The sequence below is a fragment of the Eschscholzia californica genome, unplaced genomic scaffold (genome assembly GCF_041429995.1).
Source record: "Eschscholzia californica isolate CP2 unplaced genomic scaffold, dmEscCali1.0.p SCAF_4, whole genome shotgun sequence".
NCBI lineage: Eukaryota > Viridiplantae > Streptophyta > Magnoliopsida > Ranunculales > Papaveraceae > Eschscholzia > Eschscholzia californica.
The window spans coordinates 50,523,500-50,546,087 of NW_028238461.1; the positions used below are offsets into that span (position 1 = coordinate 50,523,500).

General features: G+C 34.9%; 1 protein-coding gene across 12 annotated transcripts; it reads right to left on the reverse strand.

Annotated features, from left to right (window-relative positions):
* Window positions 1-13,404: 13,404 nt before the first annotated feature.
* Window positions 13,405-22,039, reverse strand: LOC147545755 (C18orf8). Of its 12 annotated transcripts, none has more exons than XM_086638072.1 (16): window positions 21,932-22,039; window positions 21,462-21,531; window positions 21,151-21,252; window positions 21,001-21,062; window positions 20,832-20,905; window positions 20,671-20,725; window positions 20,326-20,488; window positions 18,492-18,645; window positions 17,235-17,344; window positions 16,654-16,741; window positions 16,240-16,575; window positions 16,057-16,131; window positions 15,273-15,934; window positions 14,964-15,072; window positions 14,100-14,279; window positions 13,405-13,898 (listed from the first exon to the last, which is right to left on the reverse strand). In XM_086638072.1, exons 8-16 carry the CDS (start codon window positions 18,540-18,542, stop codon window positions 13,719-13,721), a joined length of 1,791 nt encoding a protein of 596 aa, XP_086494198.1. In that variant the 5' UTR covers window positions 18,543-18,645; window positions 20,326-20,488; window positions 20,671-20,725; window positions 20,832-20,905; window positions 21,001-21,062; window positions 21,151-21,252; window positions 21,462-21,531; window positions 21,932-22,039; the 3' UTR covers window positions 13,405-13,718. The 12 variants fall into 12 exon arrangements, with proteins under 12 accessions (XP_086494198.1, XP_086494195.1, XP_086494199.1 ...); XM_086638069.1 differs by having other exon boundaries at window positions 20,326-20,585; XM_086638073.1 differs by having other exon boundaries at window positions 20,832-20,915.
* Window positions 22,040-22,588: the final 549 nt, after the last annotated feature.

The following is a 22,588-nucleotide window of genomic DNA, read 5'->3' on the forward strand; positions in this document are numbered from 1 at the left end:
CTTCTTGTTCATCCAAAGCCATGGTCGTACGTGCTCAACGGAAAATACTAAAAAATTGAAGATAATTATGGTGTGTTAGAGTGTGAGAATATGTTTATAATTGTAGTTTTAGGGGTTTCTTATTCGAGTAAAAATGTGTACCAACTAAAGGTGCTAAAGTGGGTTAGGTGTAAACATCAAACCCAAAATGAAGACCAGTTAAAATGTTTCTGGTGATGATCAGAAGGAGCAGTTGGTGTAACAATATTATATGGAAAAAATTTTACATTTGACTCCAGATATTAATCAAATATTTGGGTTAGACTCCACTTTGTTCTAGATGTCTGATTTATATCCTCAATCGGATGGAACTCGCCATTTCACAGTTAAAAGGTAATTGTTTCCCCATTTTTGTAAGGCCTTCCATGCCCATTGCGAAACCTTTTTGGCCGGTATGAAATATATTCTCTTTAAGGAAATAAAAACCATTAGCGTTATATGGTCACACAACGGTCTTTTTCTATGAACACCCTGGATTTTTTTCATGTAAAACAAGAGAGCAAGAAAACATATTTGAGTACGAAAGTTTAACTATTAATTCTTTGTTAAGATACTGCCTTTTTGTAAGACATTAGAGTTTGGTAGCAGAGAGCCAGAGATTCATAACCATATTAAGTTAATTTAAGATCCTCTAAATATAATGAATTAAGAAATAAACAAAGATAGATATAATTATAAGGTTGACCCTCTTTGCTAGATATTATATAAAGATTAGGTGCCAACTTTACTTTAATCATGGTACCTTTTGTTCTTTAATTATAGTGTCTGTTGGAGAACATTGATGTTTATATACCAGTAAGTCAGTAACTAAGCCTCTAATTATTCCCAGTTAAGTGAGTAAGAGTCTGATTACGATTAGAGACAATAGTCCACCACTTTTAATATTGTGGTTGAACCCCTGTTGCGCAATCTGGATGTCTGAAATTCGATTATTATTGGTAGTAGAACTCCATCACTCCATGACTTACTGAACTGAGAGCATCTTCGATGCAAAACTGAAAAAAAAAAAATTCAAATTGTCTTATGTGTCAGTCTTAATTGAGATACTCTTTACTAGATAGGGTATGACTGTATTTATAATCAAAAGAGGAAAACACAAATTACACAAATATCTCTAATTGTAAACATAATTACAAACCATAAAATACTCAATATCCTATATAATAAAACAGCTCAGTAGTTATTCAGGGTATAAGTCTGGCCGTCCATTTATGTTCTAAGTTTATTTCAGATCAAATCTAATGGTACACAATGTGAGTAAGTAGGCATATACTAAAAGGATAAATTTGAAAGTAACACCCACATCAAGGGACTAACTGCCCACGAATTTCCTCTCTCTCCACCCACATCCTATATAATAAAACAGCTCAGTAGTTATTCAGGGTATAAGTCTGTCCGTCCATTTATGTTCTAAGTTTATTTCAGATCAAATCTAATGGTACACAATGTGAGTAATTAGGCATATACTAAAAGGGTAAATTTGAAAGTAACACCCACATCAAGAGACTAACTGCCCACGAATTTCCTCTGTCTCCACCCACATTCCTTATTTCCCTCTCTTCCTCCACGATTATCTCCAACCTTCTATGTTTAGTTTTGATAACTACTATCTAGGCATATTTAAGTCGGTTTTTTGTTACTTTTTCTCTTTGTTCCACAATCCATCGCACTTCAAAGTTTTACTAAGAAACACATTTTTCTTTTCTTTGTTTGTAATTCTTATCTTTTCTCATTTTGTATAGGTTTGTAATTGTTTGTAATTCTTATATTTTCTTTCTTTGTTTGTAATTATTATTTATGTGAGGTTAATTTTTTGTAGGAGTTAAGTGAAGTTACATTGAGTGTAATTTCTATTGAAGTTGTTAATTAATAGAGAAGAAATTGAGAATTTTACGGCGTTAGCCAAGAGGGATCTGTCGTGTCCGTAGGACGCGGCGGAAACCTAGTTATATACAATAACACCTCAATCCAAGAGACGTCTCCTCGATCCAAGAGACGTCTCGAACACAAAATTTTAAAAACTTAAAGTTACATAAATGTCATTTCTTAAATGTGAAGTTTGTTTTCAATACCGAGTGAAAAAGATCCTCAAAAGAAATTTCAAATATAAAATCTTAAAGTTAAATGTTGTTAGGTCATCTTCAGATCCAAACTGATTTTGCGTTTGAGAGAGTTTTGTAAGAAACTAAAAAAAATCCTAGGTGACACTAGAGTTTTTCAATTCATGAAATTAGGCTTTCGGTCCAATATTAGTTTTTTTAGTTAAAAAGACAAATTATATATTACTTAATTAAAATCTCAACATTTGTAAATTTTTACGTTACACAAGCAGTTACAACTAGTTGCAAATATTTTGCAATCAGTCGCAAATTACGAAAATACCAAAGAAATTGAAAATAAGGCGGGTTTGGGACAGGTCGCCCCTCTTCAATCCCGTCGCATTATTAACCAGGGCAGGGTGGGTTGTCCAAATATACCACCAAAGTTGAATTTTAAATAGGATTATTTCCCGAAAGACCCTCTAATTTGTGACCAGCTTCTCGCGAAGCCCCCTACTTTATCAAAAATACTTAAAAAAACTTTTTTTCCGTTACCGTTAAATGTCCCTTACTTTCTCTCCTCCATCTCATCACCTCTCTGCCACCTCAACATCTTCTCCGACAGGGTCGTCGGGCGGTCAAAAATTCCGGCACTTTCATACTTAAAAAAATTCACCGGAGAAGAGAGGTGAGTGGAGAGATGATGAGGTGGCGAGAAATATGACGTGGCAGAGAAAGGTGATGAGATGGAAGAGAGAGAGTAACGGACATTTAACGGAAAAAGGAGTCTTCTGAGTATTTTTGATAAAGTGCAAAGAGTTTCACGGGATAACCCTTTTAAATATCAATTTGTTGTTAAATTAACTAAAATATTTATTTCTTAAAACATAACAAAATATTTAATTACTATATATAATTACTATATATAATTATATAAATAACTTACTAATATTTATTAAGAAAATGTGTGTAATTGATTACGTTTGACGACTAAAATGAATCTAAGGTTAGTGATGACCATCTTGTATTTTTTATTATATATTTTTTGTTTAATTATTTAAATGTACTGTAATTATATAATTAATGTGTTATTGAGGTGAGGCAGGTTTTGCTATCAAATTTCATTTCCTTCCATAACATATTAGATCATTTAACATCTCATTCATTTCATCAAAAAAAAGAAACATCTCATTCTCATCTGATTTATTAATCGGGTTTTCAAACATCTCTTTCTTTTCTTTCTACTCACCTTGCTAACCTTAGATGATAGACCAGAGAAAAGAAATAAAGAGAGTAGAAAGAAAAGAAAAAAAATTGAAAGAACACGAAAGGAAGAAAAACAAATCCTATTTTGGTCCCATAACATATAGAATTATCATTTAACATCTCATTCTAATCTTATTTAGTAAACGGGTTTCTCAAACTTGTCCTATTAGGAGTTTGACAGTTACCCCACGGGTTAACTCATATTGCTACCTTTAGATGATAGATAGGAGAAAAGAAAGAAATTAGAGAGTGAAAAGAAAAGAAAGAGAACAAAGATTAGAGAAACACGAAAGAAAGAAAAAACAAAGAAGAAAAAGAGAAAAGAAACAAACAAAGATGAAAAAGAGAAAAGGTTACAAAGAAGAAATAAAAATAAAAAGGCAAAATAAGAAATTTAATAACCTGTTTACTGAAAAAGATATTTAGCAAATGAAATATTCGAAAAACGTAATTTTTAGTGAAAGGGTATACCTACTGGTCCAGAATTCCTATATTTTGTTGAGAGCAACTTCAAAATAATAAAATATACCCAAACCAACAGAGTTATAACTCCACAAGAATACAACCATCAAACCTTTTTATTTGGGGTGAATTGATTTATACTAGTTACTAGCTTAGTTTCTGTTCAATCAATTTAAGCTAAGATATGATGTTGTAAGTTAGGTCAGATAGGGACACTTCAACCATAGATAAAACAAAATCAAAGAAAAGACATATTTTCGGTAGGTCCTAACGGCGACCTAAGCTTCTTTAATTAACACTTTTGTGGTCTAAACTTTGTTATCTTCATTCTTTCTTCTTTCTTTATCAAAATCTTATTTTGTAGTGTAATGTCATAAAACAACGTCAAATCTTTGGTATTACATTAACCACTTACCAAGGTTATGAAATAAGAAACAAAAAAAAACACTTAAAAATATGTAGTGCCTTTGTATATAGACCATGATCATATTATAAACCATGATCATATAATTAAGGTTTGTAGTGGTTTCATAACACAAAATCTAGGTCAATATATTTGTTGTTTTATTTTTATATACACGTATATGGTATACATGATTTATTAAAAATTTGGGGTATTGTAGTGGGAAGGAATATTGTATCAAACTGAGCAAGTACAGCTTTTGTGGTAAAAAACATAGATTGCAATGTGGTCAATACATGAAAACACTAAAGCTGACTAACTTCAAGATAATGAATTTTATTATCATATGACTGAAGTTATCCAAAATCAATTCGACTTTGACTGTACAAAACCCTAGGCTAAGATAAACTAATAACAATCATGGCTAAGATAAATAACAAAATTGGGATAGCAGTGGTTGACTCAGTCCTCATTATAGGCACCCCCACAGACGACGCAAACTCGCCCGGCAGAGAAAGATGTACAATATAGGAAAAAAATGGCTTAGAGTAAGAACCAGACTTAACTACCTAAGTCCTATATATATACACTAGGGTAGGGGTGGGAATCGGACCGGACGGGCAGTCCGCGGACAACTACTCTCTCGGTCCGGGCGGAACGGACACATGCTATCATTGACCGCTCGGACATTCGGACTAAACGGTCGGACTAAACGGAAATTACTTGGTGAAAAAGCCCGTCCATGACCGTTTTTATTGCCGGACATCGGTCGGACGGGACCGGGTATAAAGCCCAAAACAGAACAAAAATATCAATATATTAAAATTCTTCTTCAGTTTAAACTATTAAGATTTAACCTACTACTTACATTTAAATACAAATAAGCAATGAACAAGAAACTAGGATGTAAAATTCATAGAATCATCACTTGGTCGATATTTGTAAAGACTTGGACATATTATGTCGATACTTTGATTCGAAGTCTTGACTCGCCATTATCTATACAACTGTCACATCTAAAACAAAAGATAACACATTAAACTGTTTCATATCCATAATTCCACACACAAAACATAAAGTATAGCATCATCAAGATTCAAGTAGCATCAAGGAGCAGCATGAAGGAACAGCATTACAACACCACATCATCAGGCAACAAGTCGACAACAACAAAAAGCAACACTCCAGTAGGCAGTTGCAAGAGCAACACATCATCATTTGGTAAGAAATCCCATATACCATGTTGCGGACTCCAAATCAACCATCATAAACAGGACGCGACTCAACTTACCAAATATTGGCAAGGAATCATATCGCGTTACGAGGCTAATTCTAGAACCCACCATCACAAGTCTAAACTAGATTTCTATTTACCATCAGAATTTAATTCAACTAATCATCACAAACATTAATTACTTATCATCATTTGGTAAGAAATCCTATAGACCATGTTGCGGATTCCGAATCGACCATCATAAACAGAAGCGACTCAATTACCATATCGCGTTATGAGGTTAATTATAAAGCCCACCTTCACAAGTCTAAGCTAGATTTCATTTCACCATCAGAAATTAACAAACATCACATAATCATGCATCATACCATAAACTCATGCATCTGATTCATCCAAAAAGAAGAATAAACATAATGTGATACTTATAGAGATGCTTGTGATGTAAAAGATGAACCCAATAAAACTATAAGTACTTAAGTAAGAATGTGACACTGTGAGTTAGGATTTAAGAACTCAAGATGTGTATGTTGTTCTGCAAAAAAAAAATAGACAATTAGAAAGTCAGTAGAAGATACAAAAACTAAAGAAAAAAATGATACAACATAGAAAACAGAGGATTAGATAAAAACTAAAACAAATCGAAGATTAAGAGAAACAAAAAAAATAAAACAGACTTACATAGTGAGTCATTTGAAGTGTTGAAGATACTCCCCTGAAGATGAAGTTGAAGAATAGATTTAGCAAATAATCGAAGATGAAAATGAAAAAACGAAACAAAAGTACTAGGGTTAGAGAAGATACTTACAAATATTTCAAGTTCAAGGGGTTCGAAACCTCGAACAGAAAAAGATAATCAATCGACTAACAGTCGAGAACAAGATCTAGGGTTTTAGGAAATAGTTATTTAGTCGAGATTCGAGAACAAGAACAAAGATTCAGTCGATTAGAATGAAAATAATAACAAAAGAAGAGTAATATACTAAGAAGAATAATAAGATACTTACAGAGATTCAAAGATGAAAGGGGTCGAAATCTCGAAGAGAACAAGTCCGTGAAGATCTTCGACTAAGAGATTCGGTCGGTCAATTAGAATGAGATGTTTAGGCTTTAGGAACTGAAGATCTTCGAATGATTAGGGTTTAGGAACTGAAGAAGAAGAAGAGCTGAGGAGGAAACAAAAAGAGGCAGCAGAGAGAGAGAGGTTCGGTCGATTAGAATGGGTTATTTAGGTTAGAAGTTTCAATACTCATTTATATATGCTGACCTATTTATTAATCTAACGGTCTATATCAAAACCCTAGTTAATCTAAGGGACGAAACACATCCGGACAGGCGGACGGTCTTTCGGTCGGGCGGACGCGGGCGGACTGCCGGGTAAGGGTTGCTGCCCGCGTCCTTCCACTTAACTCTTCCCGGTCGGTCGGGTTTTGTCCGAGCCGGTTACCGGGCGTCCACGGACCCTGGCGGACCCGGGCGTCCGTGGGCGGATCCGGGCCTCGGACTAAAATCCCACCCCTACACTAGGGTATATCTCGTGCCCTATGGCACGGACACTTGTATCAATCAAATGTTACGAAATTTATTGTTATATTTTATTGAGAGAGAAAGATTTTTTATTAGTTATTATTTTTTGTATTACTTTTTTGTTTCTTTTCTCTTAAATTAGTTATTATTTTATTGCGAGAGAGATTTTAATTTCTTTTTTAACCCTTGAAATTTATTTTGTTTCTTTTTTTCTTAAATTAGTTATTTTATTTCTAAGAAGGAAAGGATTATTATTTTTTAAAAAGATAACTTTATTTCTACGAAGGACTATATTTTAAATTTTGATAAGGGCTTCCAGACAATATGCTTTATTAAAAAAATGATGTTTGTCTCAGTCATCGTTTTCCCTTCTGTTTTATTATATAGATATATAAAGTTGACATAGCCCATTCTGGTGAGAAGATTTATAATAGCTCATAGTATTTATTAATATTAGTATCATTCATGATATGAAAAATGAACAAAAGTAATATATATTCTTAATTCTCACTATAAAAAGCATCATAACCACATTGCCGGTTCTTATAATCTGATGTGTTCTTGAAACCAGGAATGAAATCTGAGAAGAACCTCAGTACTGAGGCTAGATTCTGCGAGTTATCGGAATTTGATGCTGCTTTAAAGAATTGTTGGGTGGTTTTGGGCATCTCTTACTCCAAAAGCTAGCTCAAGAGGTAAGGCTTCTCCCACACTTATTAGCACACATCATGTCCCTTCCACAACCAATGTGGGATTAATCTAACAATCTCCCCCTCCCACATTGACTCTTAACTTCAATAGTTATTCGGGCGAGACTGGTTATTACCTGGACTCTAATATCAGTGTTGGGTGGTTTTGAGCCTCTCTTACCCCAAAAGCTAGCTCAAGAGACAAGGCTTCTCCCACACTTATTAACACACACCATGCCCCTTCCACAACCAATGTGGGATTAACCTAACAAGAATAACAAGGGGTCGAATAGTGTTTACCTGCCAATGCACCAATATTTCTATTAACTGTCGTGTGGGTTCCAAATTCCAAGTTAAATGGACATATAACAATCAAAGTGAGCTAGTTCAGCGCAAGTTTTGTTTTGACAATCGGATAAAACTAAAAAACCTTTGTAATTTTAGATTGCAGATCAGGGGCGCGCGCCCCCACGAGCCCAAATGTGAGCTCAATTAGCTTTAGAGAGTGCCTTTAGAATTTTCATGTCCAAATTATTTCTCTTGCCATCCCGTGCGCGCCTCCACGGGCCAAATGTGAGCTCCATTAGCTTTAGAGAGTGCCTTTAGAGTTTTCATGTCCAAATTAATTCTCTTGCCAACCCGTTAACTCAACAAACTTCAAACCTTGCCAACAACCTTTGACTCAAGTGGTAAGAGGTAAGTCTTCCAACTTAAAGGTCAAGGGTTCGATGCACACGCTTACCAATTCAAAAGAAAAACTTCAAACCTATCATTAATTACCACAGTAAGAAACTCAAATAGACTCACCCACTTATGACCGTTGTTCAACAAACCAACTGTCCACAAGGTCACAAGCCACACACCCCCTTAATGGTATATAGTTATTTCAATTTTAGATAAAATCAATTTCCAACATCACCATGATATACTAATTAAAACCTAATTTCAACCCACAGGGATGGAAGTAGTCAATTGTTTTAAGAAGATAGGTATATGATTCTTTTTCTTTTCTCATCTTATTTAGATTAAATTAAAATTCATAACATCTTCAATTTATTTCATTTAAAATTAAAGTATATATATATATATATATATATATATATATATATATATATATATATATATATATATATATATATATATATATATATCAATGTAAAGTGTTTTAATGATTATGGTTATAGACTAGCTTCAAAATAATTTTAATTTATTAGTAATCTTGAACTTACTTTATGTTTGTGTAGGTTAATGATTTGTGTTTGTTAATCCGGAGTATTATTTTTAATAGTAAACTTTTGTGTTTCTTATAGAAAATGAATTTGTTAGTTACTTTGACTTTAAAGTGCCTCCACATCAACAAAATTTTGGTCTCGTCACTGATCAAGATGTGATATGCACAAACTAAAAGGAAAACTGCTCGAGGAACTACCTGATTCTTCTGTGCATATGGAAGAGCCTCAAGATAATAGCCATCTTGAACCAAAAGAAGAACATAGTCATGGTGAAAAGAGAGCTGCCTCAGCATATCTACACACAACTTCCTTGTATGGAAATTCTCACGTCCGGACTCTATGAGTTGTAACGCCACATCCTTCGAGGGCTCAACTATCTGCACGAGGCAAAACAGATTCAAAATATTGCGTTCTTATAAAGCTTCAGGAAAGTCAAAATGAAGACACATGATTATAACTTGCAAATTCTATCACATTAGGGATGATCGGAGAGATAGGGATGGATATTCAAGACGAGATTTGGAAGATAAGAATAAGAAATTTTTAGACAGAGAAACATATAGAGATAGGAAATACGATGATGATAGATATAGAAGTCATAAAAATAGTCGCAGTGATGAAGATCTTGATGATAAGAGTAGAAGAAGAGAGGTAGGAGTGGAGGTGTTTATATTCCTCCATTCAAATTAATTAGCTAGAATGATGAAAGATGTGGAAGACAAAAGTAGTGTGGAATATGAGAGATTAAATTGGGCTGTTCTTCGTAAGAGCATTAATGGACTTGTTAACAAAGTTAATGCAACTAACATCAAGAATATAATACGGGAGCGATCTTTACGGAGAATCTGATCTGAGGAAGAGGTCTATTTTGTAGATCTTGTATGAAATCACAAATGACGTCTCCGTGGTTTACGGATGTGTTTGCTGCATTATCAGCTGTCGTCAACACAAAATTCCCTGAAAAGCTTCTTTTAAGAAGGATCGTATTGCAGCTCAAAAGAGCGTACAAGCGGAATGATAAGCCTCAATTACTTGCATCAACCAAATTTGTTGCTCATCTTGTCAATCAGCAGGTTGCTCACGAGATCATGGCTCTGCAACTTCTTACCGTGCTATTAGACAAAACTTTTTCAAAGTTTGACTATCGTGGGGACCGTTTTTGTTTCCAAATGAGGAAACATGTCATCCTCTAAGTACTAAATTCTAAGTCACTCTATTATTTCCCTTTAGTATATTACGGTAATGTTTGTTTTTTTTATTTTCGTCTAAATCTGAATTGGCTAAATTACTTAACAAATTAGATGTTTGTTTTCTAAGATCTGAGTTACGAATTAAAATTTGACATTTTTAGCCTTCATTCATGTTTTTTAGAGAAAAAAAAAATAAGGAAACACTAGTTTCTCCTAAAAATAAGGAAACCCTAGTTTCTCCTCAGTAACAAGAAGGGAATATATAGTATATTTGTTGTATTGCTTTCTCTATCTAACTTTTCTTCTCTTTCTACTTTTCTTCTCTCTTTTTAATGCAATAGTACTCTTTTATTCTCTCCAAGACTCTTACACTCCAACGTTTTTTTAACTTGGTCAATCCTCAAAACATTTTTAATATTTGAAATTAATTGACTCAATAGTAATGTGTCATGTGTTAATGTGCTATGTGTTAATGTGCTACGTGTCATTTGCTAATGTGTTATTAGCCCATTCCCCCTACAGGAGTATACAGATCATTTGAATTATTTCAAATGTTGGGTTGGGATCTCATTTCAGACTTTAAAACAAAAAAACATCAAGCTATTTAATTTTTTGAGGAAGATGTCATCGTTGCAAAACTTTTCTCACTTTATTTCACGGGTAAATAAAACTTCCATAACCTGTAAAATAAAAGAAAAAAGTTAGTCATGCATTAAAACAAATTTTTTTTTGACAAAAATCTAAAAGGATAAATAAAATCTTACTTGGATTGTCAATGGCAGTTATGCCGACACCTTCAAAATCACATAATTTGTTGTCACGCCCTTTTTGTAGTAGTGTTGATGCATCACGACCGAACCTCTATTGATTAGAGTATTCGGGTGCGAGCATTCACCCATTGGGTGTACAATGAGTGAACAGTTCATCAGTTCATGACATGCAAAGTCAACGGTGTCTTGCAACTGGCGGACATCCGTCGATGGACGCGCAATATAGGAAGTTTTTGGTACATGTATGACGAATTTAATAAAGGGAGATGCTACAATGACTTAGAGGATGACATAATTATATGGAGTACACTATTAAATACTAAAAGACAAAATGTTTTTAAAGTTTGACTACTGTGGGGACCGTTTTTTTTTTCCAAATGAGGAAACATATCATCCTCTAAGTACCAAATTCTAAGTCACTCTATCATTTCCCTTTAATATATTATGGTAGCGTTTGTTTTTTTATTTACTTCTAAATCTGAATTGGCTAAATAACTTAACAAATTAGATGTTTGTTTTCTAAGATCTGAGTTACAAGACCTGAGCTACGAATTAAAATTTGACATTTTTAGCCTTCATTCATGTTTTTTAGAAAAAAATAAGAAAACCCTAGTTTCTCCTGAGTAACAAGAAGGAAATATATACTCCTATATTTGTTGTATTGCTTTCTCTATCTAACTTTTCTTCTTTTTCTACTTTTCTTCTCTCTTTTTAATGTAATAGGTACTCTTTTATTCTCTCCAAGACTCTTACATACACTCCAACGTTTTTTTAACTTGGGTCAATCCTAAAAACATTTTTAATATTTGAAATTAATTGACTCAATTATAATGTGTCATGTGTTAATGTGTTATGTGTCATGTGCTAATGTGTTATTAGCCCATTCCCCTTACAGGGGTATACACGTCATTTGAATTATTTCAGATGTTGGGTTGGGATCTCATTTCAGATGTTAAAAAACGTAAAATTCTTCACAAAGGCCTTTGCATCGGAGATGCATACTAATTATATGGTTACTTTATGTGTGATACTGGTTTCAATATGTAACTTTTTTTTTTCTCTTGATCTCTTTATTCTATCTATAGTTATTTTCCTCGTCTTTTGATCGATATCAAAATCATTAATAATTTTGAACTTATATAATAGATAATGGCCGCGGCATTGGGGAATAAAGAAAATTCTCCGGGGAATAAATTCTCGAGGGAATCCAGATTTTTTTTAAAATTCTCCGGGGAATAAATTTTTATGGGGAATACAAAATACATTTTTTTGAAAGTTCTCCTCTATCTCATCACCTCTCTCTGCCACCTAACCTTCTCGCCACCTCATCATCATCTTCTCCGGGAAGGTCGCCGACCGGCCAATTTTCCGGCCGGCGACCTTCAAACATAAAAAAAAAAAAAAAAATTATTATTTTCCTCTCTCCTCTTTCTCTCTCTAAATTTTTTTTTTTAAAATCACTCTTCTCTCTCTCTCTCTAGATCTGGTGAACCAGATCTGGTTCACCAAACCAGATCTAGATGGTCTGTTCACAGACCATTAAAGGTCTGCAAACAGACCTTCAACAAGGTCTGTTCGCAGGCCATTAAAGGTCTGCGAACAGACCTTGTTGAAGGTCTGTTTGCAGACCTTTAATGGTCTGTGAACAGACCTTCAACAAGGTCTGTTCACAGACCATCTAGATCTGGTCACCAGATCTAGAGAGAGAGAAGAGTGATTTTGAAAAAAAAAAAAATAGAGAGAGAAAGAGATATTTTTTTTTTTTTTTATGTTTGAAGGTCGTCGGCCGGAAAATTGGCCGGCCGGCGACCTTCCCAGAGAAGATGATGATGAGGTGGCGAGAAGGTTAGGTGGCAGAGAGAGGTGATGAGATGGAGGAGCCTTTTTTATAGCATCTTCTAAAATTAGAAGCCCCTTAGCAATAAAAAGAAACATAAAAAGTCAATCTTATTTGACTAGTTTTGAGAAAAATCTTTATTCCCCGGAGAATTTTCTTTATTCCCCAAAGCCGCGGCCTAGATAATGTAGGCATACGGGTTCACATTTTAACATAAATAAGATAAAAAAATGTTTATTCTCGACGACATACAATATATGAATAATAAGAAAAATTGAAAATACTTTTCTTATTTCAGCGATTCAAATTTTAATTCCTAAAGAAATCATCCATGTCGTGCGGAAGGTTATACCTTGTATTATATAAAATTGAGCAAGTACAGCTTTTATGGTTTTTAAACTTGATTTGAAAACATAGATTGCTATGCGATCAATACATGAAAACACTAAAGCCGACTAACTTGAAGATAATGAATTTTATTATCATATGACAGCATGGAGGTACCCAAAATCAATATGACTTTGACTATAAAAAAAAAACCCTAGGCATTTTGATAGCAGTGATTGATTCTATCTTCATTGTAGGCACCTCCACAAACAACGCAAACTCGGCCGAGAGAGAAAGATGTACATATAGGAAAAATTGGCTTAGGATAAAAACCAGGCCTAACTCCCTAAGCCCTATATATAAAGTTTACATGTCCCATTCTGGTGAGAAGATTTATAATAGCTCATAGGATATATTAATGTATCAGTATTGTTCATGATATAAAAAAATGAACACAAGTAATATCTATTCCCAATTCTCACTATAAAAAACATCATACCGACATTGCCGGTTCTTATAATTCAAAACTCAAGTAACATTAAAAGAAAATTTATCACTGCCATATAGATCGATGGAGTAAAAAAGCAAGCTGTCTATATGACTGAAAACCCGTTCCCTTTTGCAGTCTAAGCACAAAAAAGAAGGGGTTTTAGGATTCTGAGGCTCATAACTTTCCATAACTTGCTAATCTACATGTGCCTGTGTATTAAGCAACCACTGTGGTTGCGTTCATCCCATTCAGAACATGGATATAGGTACTATAATCTGATGTGTTCTTGAAACCGGGAATGAAATCTGAGAAGAACCTTAGTACTGCTGCTAGATTCTGTGAGTTATCAGAATTTGATGCTGCTTCAAGGAATAACGAGGGTCGAATAGTGTTTACCTGCAAATGCACCAATATTCCTATTAACTGTTGTGTGGGTTCCAAATTCCAAGTTTAATGGACATATAACAATCAAAGTGAGCTAGTTCAGCACAAGTTTTGTTTTGACAATCGGATAAATCTAAAAAACCTTTGTAATTTTAGATTGCAAATCAAGATGTAATATGCACAAACTAAAAGGATAACTGCTCGAGGAACTACCTGATTCTTCCGTGCATATCGAAGAGCCTCAAGATAATAGCCATCTTGAACCAAAAGCAGAACATAGTCATGGTGAAAAGAGAGCTGCCTCAGCATATCTATGCCTAACTTCCTTGTCTGGAAATTCTGACGTCCAGACTCTATGAGTTGTAACGCCACATCCTTTGAGGGCTCAACTATCTGCATGAAGCAAAACAGATTTAAACTATTGCCTTCTTTATAAAGCTCCAGGAAAGTCAAAGTGAAGACACATGATTATAACTTGCAATTTCTATCACATTATATATCTTGGTTTGACCAAGAGCTTGGTCATGGTACAAGTCAAAGTTAAAATTGGATTAGGCCCAACATTGCAACCAGCTCTCTTGTTTGCTTTCTTATTTTTATTTTTTGCTTTGTAGCACCATGTCCATGATGTCTAACACATAGACTTCCTCGAACCAACTAATCCTACTTCCAGGGTGATCCAAGCTCCGCAATTAAGACCAAGCGCCCAATTACCAAAGACGACTTGAGTGCCAAGTGAAAGAATCTAAAGGCATGACACTAATAATCCTAATATTGGACAATGGATAATCAAATTTATCTCCCAAGGAATGTAAAGACCCTCAACATTTGCCATTAACTTAAAGATGGGATGAGAAGGTCTCGAGAGGCACAACAAAAGATCAAAAAAGAGTACCTCTTGTTTTTTTAAATAATCTATCTTTATATCTTGCATAGTTTGTTATTCATAAGATCATATTTGCAACCAAATGGCTAAATCCTTAAGATCATTACATAAGACACAAATCATTCCAAAGAAATTGACAATTAAATAGCATGAAGGATGATGACAGTGGGAGCTTGTTTATGTAAACCAACCTTGTTTAGGACGAACAGCCAAAGCTCTGCAAAGCGTTCACTACGGGCTAGCAACTGTACTGTCATCACATTGAGACTTGGATGTACTTTGAGTTTTTCTGAAGCAGCACTGCAGTCAATAGAAATATCAAATAATTCAGATTTCATACAAAAGTGGAAAAATTCTAGTTCTAAACAGGAAATAATGGAACTTATATTACATGCAAGTACCTTAAGTAGACCTTCCTATACATTAGAACTCATAAGTTATTTTTTGGAAGAAAGGATAACAGAAGATGGGAATGGGTAGAGTGAGAAAAAAGCTAGTACCTGCGTAGATACTCAACAATGACAGCGACCAAGTAAGCAGGGTCGCCTGGCATCTCTTCATCAACGGGAGCAAATATGTGTTTGTACATTTCATCAGGTGAAATGGCTGCAGAAGCAACTTGAGTCTCTGGCTGCTGCCTAAAATCTGAATGAGATGAACTGCTACCTGTTTCAGGCCCTTGTGTCTGTAAAAATGACTGATCAATCTCAGCAACTGAAATTTCGAAATTTGTATGATTCTTTTCAAGAAGCTCTGCCGAACTGGTTCTGGGTACTGGCATGTGTACGTTCTCCTCGGTATCAGAAGATATTGATGTTCTATTCACTGTGGACCCTGTAGTAGCATCAGCCAATTCATTCTCCACGCCAGATATAATGGATTGTTTGGATGCGTTTTCTAGACCAGATTCATGCTTAAGGGACCCTTTTTGTGTTTCTGAACTACTGGTTGGCACATCAGCGCGAGTTCTAGAGTCACCAAAATGCTCGTTTCCAGGATCAGAAGATTTCTCTCCTCCCACTGGTCTTTTAGGAACAGAGTTTGCACTTTTCAGTGAGTGCAAGTACGATGCCACGAGAGTGTCTATTGCCCTAGAAACCACGGATAAAGGCTGTCTTTCGAGAATTGAAGTACGCGTTATTGATATTGACAACTGCTTAGCCTGAAGTAAAAAATGAAGTCCTTCTGATCAGTACCAAGTTACGTGATAAAGAACCTCTGGGCTAGGCATCTACATGATTTCATATAAGTTGAACTGTATAACTATATAATGCTTAATGGTACCTTACTAGATTCCAACTTGCGACGCTGCAAGAATTCTAGAACTGAAGACACTTCTGAGCTACTGGCAGCAATAGCCTGAAGAAATGAGTTATATTTCATAAAGGCAGAGAAGAGGAAATCACACCCAGAATTAAAAAAAAAAAAACTTTGGGAACTTTTGGGTGATTAACCTACTAATATTACCTCCAGATCTAAATGGATCCTCCATAAAGTACCATGAACAGCATCACAAATAATGTCAGGAACTAGAAAAGTCCAACCATCCCCATAGATGATTCCTTCGTAATCATTCATTTCATTTGTCTCTACATGAGTTTCATCTGTGCCACTAAGTCTGGATGAAGAAACATTAGCCCTGGGAAAACCCCTTAATAGAAGAGGAAGGGGTGCAGATATTGGTGCATGGGATTCTGCAAATATGTCGTATAGTATAACAACTTTAGCATCCACTTGATGAACGAGAATTACATTATCGACCGTGCTGACAGCAACCTTGCTTGAATAAACCGGGAAAGAACCCTAACAAAAATACGGCAAGGCGAGGAAAATTAATAATTGTGGACAATATCCCAGTTTCAAAAGTGGGCAAGAATGTACCTGTTGCACAACAGCATCACGATAAAACCTATAAAAATGAAGCACCATTGCGACCTTATCAACTTGCAGACAATATATTCTTCCGTAGCTGTGGATATTGACAAACATGAGAATTAAAAAATTAGTTTTAAACGTTAGACTTGGTCCACAGAGTAAGAATGCTTAGAAAACTTTCAAGGCGTACAACTCGAGGCGAGGTGGTCACATGATGCCTTGAGGCGTACGTATTTGAATTAGAGATAAAACGTCTGTATCTGAAGTCACCTATAATCTTTGAGTTGTTGGGCCACACAAAATATTAGTATTTTTTTATCAAACACTTGGGGTTCTACATTATGTTAATAAAGTAGAAAAAGTGAAATTATGTTTTAAGCTTATTTATATTTTTTCCTTGCAAAAAAATAGTTAATACCTTTTATACATCAAGGTGTACGCCTAGAGCACCACCTCGACTTGTGAGAGCAAACCGCTTTGCGGCATTTAAACGTATTCTAACACATTGTGTAGTAAAGAGCACATGGATGTAAACTTATGAAACTGGGAGCTATACCCACTAAATAAGCTCAACAAGGAAAACCTACATAGTAACGAGATGCAGATCTTCTGCAGCTAGAACAGGCTTTTGGTTCGCCTCAGATTTAGCCATTACCATCTCGAACCGAGGCAAGCGGATGATTCCTGCGGATGAAAACTGAAACAAGAAATAGGACGCACTTAAACCAGTGAAAGAGCATAGGTGGGCATATTCCTATCATCCTATGTTGCCAAATGGGAACCATGGCTCAAAAAATCTCAGTATTTATATGTTCAGTACCTCACCGCCAGCATATTGGACTTGCCGAAGGACTATACTGATATTTGGTGTTCACATTTCAGTAACTATATTTTATTATATTCTAATCTACCATTTATTCGTTGACTTAGTGGACTAATTTCTCTTGTCTAATTTATATCCGATAGCTGTAATAAATTATGTAACTGCATATATGTATATCTAATGTGGGCACTCCACACCTCCCTGCCTTGGCGTGGGCAAACGACTTTGGACTCCCCTTGCTTTGTTTTTTTACCCCTAACAATCTTTGCATATTATGTTCGAAATGTTTATTTTTTTTTTTTTTTTGAAGAATTTGAATTAATATAACGAAAAAGAGAGGAAGGACTATACATAGACAACAAGAAATGTTCGAAATGTTTATTGTACTTGTCTCACTTGTACTCTTGTAGTTTGACCAACCTGATGCGGCAGAACGTTAATCCCAACCACTTTCTAATCAAAGGCTTCATTTAAAATCTCGATGAATTTAAACCTTTAGTGAGAATAAATATAATCATTGCTTCAAGTCAAATACAAATCAAACAGAAGTGAAGTATATAACTAGCATTTCAGCATTGTGATGTGTGAATAATTTTGAAACCTCAAAGAATAACGTCAGCATGGATAGAGCTAGACAGCTAGTAACTGCATATGATGAGATATCTTCAAAGTCAAAACTAGCAACCATCGGGAACAAGGAAAATACTACAATTTTTACAATCAATGGTGAAATGCGGACACGTATAGTTCTATGAATTTTTCATATTGACAGAAATACTTGAATAAATCATGGGTGTAAAATAGAAGCAATAACCAATATCCATATACAAAAAATTTGGACCACAGATAAATTATGGCAGGAAAATAGGTGTGTGTACATTCATATACATTTACATTATTTACATTTATATATACATACACTTACATGTGTATACATATATGAAAAGCATAATAACGATTTAGTTTCAACGAACATCAAACGCTACAAAAGTGAAACTTAAAAGAATGTGTACCGCAATACCTGAAATGCCGAAAAGGTTTTGCATTGCATCCCAGAAGCGAGAAGCAGCATCCGACTTTCATGTGTATAAACATACCAGCTGACATTTAATTTCTTTGTCTCAACCAAATTCAATGCCTTCGACCGAGGTTCATACGAGAATAGATCCAGTCCACTGTGATTGAACTTAATGTCAATGCAATAAAAGCTTGACTTAATTCAGCATATATAATACCAATGGCAATAGAATTTCATAGGTCAAGTAGGCAACTGTTACGAATAATGAAGTTAGTCAATTTACTATGTTGTTCTCCGCTGATATTAAAGTAAACAGGATCTGAAAGAATGCTATCTGAAGGTCTTTTTAACTTTGTCTTTTACCTAGTAATGTCACTAAATTGATGTCGCATTATAGTCCTAAAAAGAATCTCTATGATGATGTATTTATTTGCGTAAGGAGAAAGTTCATATCGTGTCAAAACTGGTGGTGTGGCATATGACAATTTCCTGATGCTGAGGAGAAAAAGTGCACTGGATACCTATAAACAAGCTGCTGAATTCATCAAATAGAAACAGAAAAATAATACAGATGCCTCTTTCACTTTAATCGCACTGGGATCCACCATTGATGCCGAAAGCTTAAGATACGTAATTTGAATTTTAAGATTCAAATCTTATCTTGCACAATTCAATACAAATTCAAAATTTAATCCCACGTATGGATAATACTACAATTTCATCCCTCCTAGCCTCCTAGGGCAAGTTTCATAGTTTGGGCAGCAGTTTTGGGTAAGCTTCCAACGGTGGACATTCTCCAAAAGCGAGGGATGCTGATTCCGAATAGATGTATTAGATGCAAGAAAAGCGAGGAATCTATCAGTCATGTGTTTTTGCACTGTGAAGAAGCTTCAATGCTTTGGTCTTTCTTCCTCCTCTCTCGAGAGTATCAAGGATGTCTCCATTTTTCCATTTCCCATCTCCTTGAGCAGTGGGGGCAGATCCCAGTGAAGAAAGTTAAACAAGTCCTTTGGAACCTGGTCCCTTTTGCTATCTGTTGGTCTATATGGAAAGCGAGGAATGATGGCATTTTCAAGGATTCTTGTGCGTCGGTTAGGGTGGAGGTGGAAGACGTTATTGGTGTTCTTTCTCTTGGAGTAGGAACATAGGTTGGGCTAGAGCGTATACTTATCTCGATTTTGTATCGAAGTGGTGGGGTGTTTTAATTTAGATGTATTTTATGTAGCTCCCCTTTTTTTTGTTCCTTTCCTCTCTTTCTTCCCGTGTAATCTCTTTTCTTATTCCTCAATATTAATTCAAAGATTTCAAAAAATAATAATACTACAATGTCTGACTAAATCGTGTGATGAATCCTAAGACTCTTGTAGAATCCCAAGATTTGACTCCAATAAAGATTACATAATACTATCTATATACATTATATTTTACTCAATATATCTTTACTGATTGTGATTTGAGCCTACAATTTGATTTTTTTTAATGATGATTCAAGGAATGATAAATAATTTAAAGAAATTCGATCTAGAACAATTCAAAGTGATAATGTATTGACTAGTGATCTCAAAACCAAAACTCAAGTTTGAGAGTAGCCGATTAAACTAGAACTTACAAAAAAGAATTGAGGTGTAAATGTAGATGAACAAGGTGGGTCCTCAAACACATATGTATAAAAATGAACAGGCAAGGTTTTCGAATTTGACATGTGACACATACACCTGACAACAGTGCACCTCAAGTCTGTGATGTGCGTCTCATATTACACATATAAACAATTTCAAATAAATTCATTTTATACTAGATTCACTAGTGTCAAGATCTCAAAAGTTTGAAAACGTACCTAGTCTTTATAATTATCACATCACAGATTGGGCAGTCAGTCCAAATAAACCCCAATATGCTCTCGGTTTCCAGCTTACATCTTTGAACAAATGCCTCCCCCGTTTCTCTATCCCTAAACTGAATCTCTTGATTTGATCTTTGAATTGCTATAACCTTTCCATCTAAAGAATACCGGATAGAAAATATAGGACCTTCATCTATTGAATCAGAGGTAGGAGTGTTTTCTAAAGTAGGTGAACTGGTTTTCCATGAATATACCTGTTGATTGGGGCCCTCAAGCTTGTTCAGTTATAAGTGACATAATCACAATATAAACATCATGGATATTAGTGAAACGCAATACCTGGTTAGTTGTTGGCAACAGTAGTAATTTATTTGCATCATCATAGTATATACCTCTGGATCCAGAAATTTGACATCTTAATGGTGGGTGTTGAATATAAACATGTGACAGAGCACCAGATCCACTTAAAGACACACTAGGCTGCACCTTTGATGACTTACCGAACATTTTATAGACTTCGTGTATTCAAATTAACAATGCAATACTTATTGTAGCAAAACTCCAACCTCACTTTCTGCAACAAACTAGAACAATTACAAAATACATAAAACAGACTACTTATGAATAGACATATAAAGAATTTGTGCTTGCGATAATATTGTCAATGACCTTCATAAACAGACTTGAATTGTAATCTACAGTAAATTTGAACTTTAGACCTTTCCTCTGAGCTGTCAAGTGGTAGAGAAAACATTAACAACTACCTACTGGTAGAATAGACGATTAAATGATCTTAGGATGGTCTATATCAAATTATACCACACTCTGCATGCATGTTTTTAGTGCGAGAAATTCCTTCGAACACATATTCTGTTCAACTTCTGGAACCTTTTCCGCAACACAGCTACCATACGCTTTTGCCTGGAAAAACAGAATACGATTAAAAACTGAAACACTACATAGACATTAGATTAAATTGTTCATTTCTGCCACCGAATCTCAGCTCTTTTCATTGATAAAAACAATTAATGGGGATATCAAACATAACTGAGATAAAATATAGTACAATAATGTCCTAACCACAGGATGTAGGTTTTAACTTCAAGTAGTTGAGAAGCTCATTGACTGACCTGAGATGAACAAGTTACCAAAATGCGCTTCAGTGTGGAAGTTGAGTTCCTCTCTTTCATCTCAAGATTACTGAAATGGTAGATTCATTTAATAAACTTTCCCGGCAGCATAGAAGAATTTGATGTTATACCCATCAATCAATGATATCATACAATTAAACTACAAAAAAAGTTCTAGCACAACAAATGAACAAAACTAAGAAGTCAATCTATCGTAACCCTAAGAATTCGATAGATCGTCAAACCACACTGTATTAATCCCAAATAGAACCTAATTTTATTATCACACAATCAAATTTCCTCCGAAACCTAAAAGCTAAAACTTAATTTCACTTCACATTCGTTCAACAGAAGAAACCCTAATTTGAATTGAACATTAGGGTTTATGTCTTTCGAACATAAATGAAAATGTAAAACGTAGAGGAAGATTTGATTAAAAATCTAGAGAGAGAGAGAGAAAATAAACATACCTGTGGAATTAACACCATTAACGCGTTTTAGATTCAATCGAGAAACCAAGAAAAGAAAAAAGAGAGAAAATTCTTCTTCTTGATTTGTTCTTCTTTCTAACAAACAACTAGTAATTTTTTTTGCTTGCCCCAACTGGTTTTAACTTCCTGATGGTCGTACAACTCGTACCTAACAGTCTCCCAAAGCCATAAAAATATGTGGGAGCACCGAGATAAAATGGACTAACTTACTTCGTTATCTTTAGGGACTATTTTGGTAGGTTGGTCTTCTTTAGGGACATTTTGTAGACACTTACCACTTCTCAACATTTGGTAGCCCAAGTGGTGGATAATGCCGACATAAACTCTAAAGCTCGGGAGAACCCTAGGTCGATTCCCAGAAGAAGTGGATTCTATGATTTATTGAACTTGAGTTATTGAGGTATAAATAATGTTGTTGAGCTTTAGCTCATAGTTTAGTTGGACTATAAATCTGTTTTTGTAAGAATATGAATTAGACGGTTATCGTGTTTTTCATACCTATCATGTTCATCCTATTCTGAATGATCCAATATTCGCTACAAGAGCAAACGTCTGTAGTGTTTGGTCAGTTGGCTAGGGCACCCATGGGGCCATAAAGATAAGGGTGGAAAAAAAATTTATAGATACTTTTGAGTA

Excerpts from the sequence above, each read along its gene's own strand:
- LOC147545755 (XM_086638068.1), bottom strand. The coding sequence starts at position 20,838 with ATGTTCGGTAAGTCATCAAAGGTGCAGCCTAGTGTGTCTTTAAGTGGA. Across the intron at positions 20,586-20,670 it reads TGTTGCCAACAACTAACCAG|GTATATTCATGGAAAACCAG; the intron begins GTATTGCGTTTC and ends CCCAATCAACAG. Across the intron at positions 16,132-16,239 it reads GGATCCATTTAGATCTGGAG|GCTATTGCTGCCAGTAGCTC; the intron begins GTAATATTAGTA and ends TCATTTCTTCAG.